Source organism: Stylophora pistillata, chromosome 1 (assembly GCF_964205215.1).
Source record: "Stylophora pistillata chromosome 1, jaStyPist1.2, whole genome shotgun sequence".
NCBI classification, from domain to species: domain Eukaryota; kingdom Metazoa; phylum Cnidaria; class Anthozoa; order Scleractinia; family Pocilloporidae; genus Stylophora; species Stylophora pistillata.
The window spans coordinates 48,986,727-48,993,949 of record NC_142519.1 but is presented as its reverse complement, the minus strand read 5'-3'; the positions used below and the strand labels follow the sequence as shown (position 1 = coordinate 48,993,949).

The 7,223-nt window shown below is 36.4% G+C and overlaps 1 protein-coding gene and 1 pseudogene across 1 annotated transcript; one reads left to right on the top strand and one right to left on the bottom strand.

The window, feature by feature from the left end:
* Positions 1-249: 249 nt before the first annotated feature.
* On the bottom strand, positions 250-3,898 carry LOC148742887 (uncharacterized; annotated as a pseudogene).
* A 73-nt stretch (positions 3,899-3,971) lies between these two features.
* LOC148742886 (uncharacterized) lies at positions 3,972-5,720 on the top strand. Its single transcript, XM_088760628.1, has 2 exons — positions 3,972-4,201; positions 4,440-5,720. The coding sequence occupies exons 1-2, from the start codon at positions 4,088-4,090 to the stop codon at positions 5,475-5,477; spliced, it is 1,152 nt and encodes a 383-aa protein (XP_088616754.1). The 5' UTR covers positions 3,972-4,087; the 3' UTR covers positions 5,478-5,720.
* The last annotated feature ends 1,503 nt before the right edge of the window (positions 5,721-7,223 follow it).

Sequence of the window (7,223 nt, the reverse complement as noted above, 5' to 3'; positions counted from 1 at the left end):
AATAACAGATATGAGGTAACTCAAGATTTGAAGAGATTTTGAAGCTATAAACCTTTAGTTGGAACTGTTTTGTTGCGCTGGCGTTTTGTTAATTCCAGTGAGCTAGGGTTCAATATTTTTTGCTTTGGGGCAATAAAGGCTTGACAAAGAAACTTGAAGAAAAGACTGTTGATTCCTATTCTTTGTATGTTTACTTTTTTGGTTTCTATACAAATCAAAATGGGAATTCTTCACCCATCACTCTAATAGGAGTTTTTAATTAAAAAATATTTAAAGAGGGAGCCCAGCTCGCCATGGCGGTTTTCAGTGAGGCCCTCAAAATTAACAATGTATAAAATAAGAAGTCATGTAATTAATAAGTCAAAACTCACGGTGGAAATATGAAATACGAAATATCGAAAAGTGATACATACAGTACAATGTAGTATACTCTGAAAAATACAAACTGTGCTTTAAAATTTGCTTTTTATACTTCACTGAGAACCACACTTCAATGTCTCACTGGTCCTCATTCTGACTGCTACATTTTCTGTGCAAAATTATTTCAGAACATTAATTACGCAAATCACAATCTTAATTTGCATTATCTATAGAGTACTGACATATTTGTGCCAGCACCCGCTTGTTTGAGGAGACTCTGGGTTTGTTGTCAAACCTCTCCATCAGAACTTGCTTCACCCCTTTTTCCTTGCCTCTTTGGCATACCACTTGTAGGTGAGGGAGACCCAAACCTGAGCTTGTACACTTAATGGCCACTGAGGCTGAAATGTACTTCTTTCTAACTAATGGCAGCAGGGTATTAACCAGAAGTTTCTTTTCTTTTAGGGGCTTCTGATAGGATGCCACCCATGAAACTTTGAAGCTGTGCTGTTGTAGCAGTTTGACCTTTAGAAACTTGTTCACTAGCTGGTAGAGTGTTTGCACATCTGCAAGAGCATTGTGAGCTTCATAGGATTTACAGAGAAGATCTTGTACAAGGTTTTCTTGGCTATGGGATTTCATTTTAAGAAGCAAGTCCCTGAATACTGGAAGAGAGTCTGTAAAGCCAGAAACTGTTTTAACTAAGTCCTCCATGACTCTATTTTTCTCTGCTGCTTGCACCAAGAACCTGGCATCAAAGAATTTGCAATTGTGTACAACTAAAATGCAAGGCATTCTTGATTTTCAACTTCCAATGAAGGTCTTCAGGGCCACATCAGTTGCAATGGCATCAGTGATTGGCTTCCCATCATAAAACAGTATTCCTCTTTGGAAGGTGAGTTTGTTCACAGCAGATGCTTCTGGTGATATTACATTACAAGGCTTCATATAAATAGAGAACTCATCTTTACCATCTGTTGCTGCAATTTGTAGGATTTCAGCATCATTACCTGTTTTACGATTTTGTAATCCAATTATTACTTGATAAAGATATTACAAAGAAAAATGTAATAAAAAAGCTTAGTGCATCTATGCAGGGTATATCTAAAATAAAAATAGGAGTGATTCTGAATACCTGTCCTGCTAATTTGCATCTCACCTATTTTGTTTAAAGTGCACCTAAACCCCAAATTTTTTTTCACTTAAAAAAAAAGCGTGTTTTTTTTTAGTATTTCTATGCAAAAATTTTTTTATTTGCTCAAATCTTCAATTTTCTGTGCCCAGTCAAAATACAAAAAATCAGCTGCCATCTTGGCTCACAACTGAGTTTAAAGAGGAATGGTTCTATAGCGGGTAATGTGAGGTCAACTCGAGAACTTGAAAGTCTGCATTTCACACATTTTCACTTGTTTGGGAAGGTTGTCATCGATATTGTCTGAACTATGCCGACTAGATGTGTTGTATAAGGAATGTATGAAGCGCGATACCCTCTTGCAAATTTCGCACGTTGCTACCTATTCCTATGTCCAACACACTTAGTTGGCATATTTTCGGACAATATCGACGACAACCTTCCCAAACAAATGAAAATATGCAAAATGTAAACTTTCGTGTTCTTGATTTGACGTCACATTACCTGCTAGAACCATTCCTCTTTAAACTCAATCGTGAGCCAAGATGGCAGCTGATTTTCCTCATTTTCACTGGACACAGAAAATTGAAGATTTGAGCAAATCAAAAAGTTTTTGCGAAGAAATACTCCAAAAAATACCCTTATTTCATTAAGCGAAAAAAAAGTTTTTGGGTTTAGGTGCACTTTAAGAACAAGGCATGATAAAACAAAGGAATCTATGTGGTGCAAATTATCAGGATGAGTATTCGGCAATCTAGCAAAATACAAAAACAATTCCATCATTAAATATAATTATTCTCTAATGTGCAATTCAGAAATACCCTGCTAAGACAAACATCATTATATTCACTTTGTTACATTTTTACTAAACTCCACCCTGCAAAGCTAATTTCCCCTTCCAGATGTTTCCAAATCAAATATGATTTGATGGTAGCTAGTCTTTGGTCAATGATACTTTCTCAATCTTTGAGGCTGCAGGTGGTACTGGAATTTCCTGAGCAGCATTGTGTCCATGAAAGCCCATTCCACAACTATACTGTTTCCCTTCTCTGTTCTCAAGCTGTTTTGTCTTTTTCAACCGCTTCTCTTTCTTCTCAATTCTTTTCTTCTTGTACTCTCTTGTTTTCTGTTTCTCTTTCAAACTTAGAGTTTTTCTTGTCCATTTTCTTTGCAAACTTTAAAGAAACGAAACCTGGAGATAGTTGTGTCTTCATAAAAGCCTAAGAGAAATTCACCAGTCTTAGTGAAAACCATATATTAAGTTTAATATTGTGATGTTTTACTGATTTGTTTTTTTTTTTTTTGTGACTTATGATATGCAAGGTACTGGTAGTACATCACTGGACATGGTGGATAATGTGTAATGTTCAAATTATGGATCTTACAAATTGGGAAGTGTACAAAATGCTCATAATATTATATCTACTCACCTGAGAAACATTAGATTGGTCTAAGTTCTTTTGGCCAGCAGCACATGCAACACTGGAAGTCATTGCTTTCACTAGATCCATAGTGTCTGGTCTTTGGAGCTTTGCTTCCTATAGTGTTGTTGAGTGCTTCATTTACCTGGTTCGGCCCAAGGGGAGCCAGCTTCTTGGCATTTGAAGCATAAATCTAAATTGAAGAAACAAATGATTTTTATTCACTAAAATTTGGTATCTCATAAAAGCTTTTGAAACTGAGAAAGAGGTTGATAGTCCCCTAACACTTATAATTTTATCCCTTGCAGTTATTAATTAGAATACAATCATAAGCATTAACACTATTTTCTAAGAGTTGTGTTCCTCTACTGCATATAAAATGGTGGGAATTGGGAATTTGTGAGGAGCGAAGTGTGCCACCATACATGTACACTGTACTTACTTCTAGGATCTTTTCCAGGGACTGCCTCAAGCTTTTGTCCATTAGATCCTTGCCATGGGGAAGGCCTCTGTGTTTGTAGGATGCAGAATTTTTTAAGTAGCCACACCAGTTGCCACATGAAGAATGGTCACCATAAGCATGGGGCACAATAGACTTCAGATCATTTCGCACATCTTCTTCATCATCCTCATTTTGCTTTAGTGCGCAACCAAAGCATCGCTGGAAATACTGTATCACGATATCTGTCAGGCTATTGTTTTGGGTCTTCATGCTGTATAGTGAGCTACCAAAGGATCTTTCAGCATGGACTACGTGTGACCATTTTTCAACCTCATGCTCAACATTTTTCCTCACTTTGCTTATGGTGGATGAGTCATCATCCCTAACAAGAACAGATACAACTACATTTTCTTTCTCCACAACTGTTAAGCAGAGTAAAACCACAAAAATAAAATTTTGTGCCATAAAAAGTGAGGGCACTCAAACTTCACCTGGGCATTACATCTTAAAGTATTTTCTTTTCTGCATTTTCAACATACTCATATTATAAAATAAAAGTGCATTTTTATGTTTGCTTTCTTGTCAAATTTTGAATCATTATTACCAAGGGTGCATAGTTAATCGAGGGGACTGGTTATGAAAGCCGGCGAACTTCAAAGGACCGGCCTATTGTTTGGGTTTTGAGGTTGAGATGCACCGTCACGTGACATTGACCGTGCATCTAAAAACAACATGGCGGACGCGTGTGATGACATGTTCTTCTTTGGAGACGATTTAGAGGCAATTTTAGGAGTTTTAGAAGAAGAAGAAGACCTTGATGAGCACTTCAGAGAAGCAGCTGCTGATGTAAGCTATAGAATCTGTTTTAATAGTTCAAATATAGCCTAAAAACGTCAAAAAGGAAGATTGAACATGAAGGTCGAACAGACTAGCTTTCGACATCATGCTTTCGATCAATCACTCTTATTTCGGGCTCTATTTATAAACCATTTCTTGCCTAAACGTTATTTTATCAGCTGTTGATTTAAAGATGATTTATGAACCTAAGTAGTGTGTGATGTTGATCGTGAATTTGGTTTTGCAGGTTCACCCACTGAGCGTCACTTGCCCTCATTGTCCAAAGAAATGCAAGAGTAAGAGCGGACTGAAACGTCACATCGCTGTTAAACACAAAGATAAAACAGAAGAAACAGAAGAAACTGAGACAGACAAACCAGAAAATCGAGATCTATTAACTGTGGAAACGTATGCAAGCATCGTTGGCAATGCTAAAGTGAAACTTAGAGACAGCAAAATTTATCCAAAGGTAAACAGAGACGAGATATGGTCCTACAACTGCAACACTCTACAATCTTCAACACCTAAATTTTCTGAAATTCAGGGGCTTTATATTCAATTGGCAAAGTCTGGAAATGCAGAGAGGTTTTATGCAGCCTTTTACGCTAGCATAGTCTTGCATGCTTCGAGCCATTTAGTAGGATTATCAAGAAACTCTGCTACATTACTTTGTTCAAAAGTGGCCGACTGCCTTTTAACACATAGCAAAGAAAAAGCAGAAACTCACACATGTGAACCATTGACGAAATTATCTGATAAAGAGAAGTCAGGGTTACAGTATATTGGAGGTTATGTACTACATAAGCTACATAACAAGCACAAACAAGCAAGTAAAACACTAGAAAATGACCACGCAATCTCACTGATAATGGCTGGGAAATGGGACAATCCTATTGGTGAAGATCAGAGATTGACTACAACATTGAATCGAGGTGGACTGTGGAAGATCACAAGAAATGCTCAGTCTGTTTTTGAAAGAACTGAACACTATTTCAGGGAAGCTACACGTAAAACCAGTCTGAAAAACATTCCTTTAGCTAATATTATTTCAAGATCAATGCATGATGTAACTGTTGTCGCATCTCACTCTGCCATGTTAGCCGACTCTGAAGTTGAGATTAGTAGCCATGTTGCCAAAGATGTTCTCCACAATATTATTAGTTTGTATGTTAGAGTTCGTTCTTTTTCATTTGTGAAGGACGTTATTCAAAAACACAAAATTAGATTGAAACAACTGAAATCAAAAGCTCTTCGCAAGGACATCAATAGGTCATCAACAGACTAATTACTGTAATATTCTTTAAATTCCCAAAACAAATAGACTTTTCTGTAAATTTAATGTTCCTGTTTTATTTAAAAAATATCATAATAAGTTTGACTGACGCTGTGCCTAGAATATGTATTTCAGGAATTATGCTACAAATATTCAAGTAGAAATACAAAGGAGGCAAATGTTTGAAAGTCAGTCCTTATGTATTATATTATTAAAACTTATATTAAATTATTAAAGCACAATTGTTAAAACCAATGATGTTTGTGAGTTGAATACATTGATATGAAAATGATATGGAATATATCAGACTGTTTACAGATAAGTAAGAAACCTTTCCCAACAATAAATGGGAACAATTAATCCTATTGATTTATGAAACACCAAATAAAACAGTGTTATGATATAATGCTATTTACAAATTTACAAAAAACCTGATAGAGTGAGCACACTTGAACAATGAAAGAAAATATTTTTAGGGGATAATCAAAACAAGGGATTAGTCTCTAAGATAACTATTAATCCAAAATCCTCACAGAATAAGTATGCTCACTCTAATGTATTATTTTAAAATTACAAGATCACTCACTATATATTTATGAATAACCCTATGATACAAAACAAGAAATTGATACTTTTTATATTTTCCTAAGTTTTAAGCTATGTTTTAAGTTAGATACACACTCATTTGGAGATACACAGGTTATAATAATCAGCAATGTCAGCATTATTTAGTTTTCTTCCTTTTTGGGACAGGGTCATCTGAGACATTAACCCATGCATTGTTTTTGTCTTTCCTGCCTCGGGTATTACCAGACTGACAGGTGACAACGCGTTGCACTCTGATGGTGTTATTGTTGTAACCAAATTGACGCATATCTGGGTTGTCACTTCTCCTACCAAGCTTCCTCTGGTTCCCAAAATACTCCTCAAGGGGATCTTGGCAAAAGCGCTCAGTGAGCACATATTCCATCCCTTCATTAAGTAGAAACTTTGTAGCCTCTACAACTGAATGAACTGTGATTTTCAAGCCTTCGTAGGTTTGCCAAGAGAGAAACATCTTGCTCCTTGCATTGTTGGTGTACTCACCAGGACGATTGGCCACACTCTCTCTCCAATTTCTCAAATAACCAAGGAAATCATTGGTTAACCAGGCAAACCGTTGATCATTCACTGATGAATATGGCTTGAGAAATGGCTTTCTTTTACGCACATGCTCATGTTGGTTGCGAACATTCAGACAATCAAAGAAGTTGTCCATCATTTCGCACAATTTAGATGTGGCGATGGTGTCGGGAGGACCAAATGACTTAAGAACATTTGCCACTGAAGCACTGAGGATCTGGACAGCAAGGTTGACTCTCATTGTAGAGTAAGCACTGAGCTTAATATGGTCATAAGTTAACCGAGGAAGCAGCTTTAGGCCATTGTCAAGGTCTTGATGAAACAGCTGGATAAAATGCTGCCAGAGGATATAGTGGCCATCATTCCACATGTACCTACAGAATAAGACATTGGTTATTACTATCAATCACTAAATCAAACTACTTCCTTATCGTAGTTTACACCTAAATCATTATATGAATTCTGTAAATGTAATGTTGTTTTGAATAACTAAGGAAATGTAAATCCACCCAAGTTTTCAAGGGAGTTCCCAATCACAACCCCCCTCCTTACGTAAAAATCTTATTGTTTGTAACCATAGTAACCATGTTAGCTAATGTTATCTAGTCAAAATACCAATAATTCTAGCTTGACTAT

Excerpts from the sequence above, each read along its gene's own strand:
- LOC148742886 (XM_088760628.1), top strand. The coding sequence starts at position 4,088 with ATGGCGGACGCGTGTGATGACATGTTCTTCTTTGGAGACGATTTAGAG. Across the intron at positions 4,202-4,439 it reads TCAGAGAAGCAGCTGCTGAT|GTTCACCCACTGAGCGTCAC; the intron begins GTAAGCTATAGA and ends TTGGTTTTGCAG.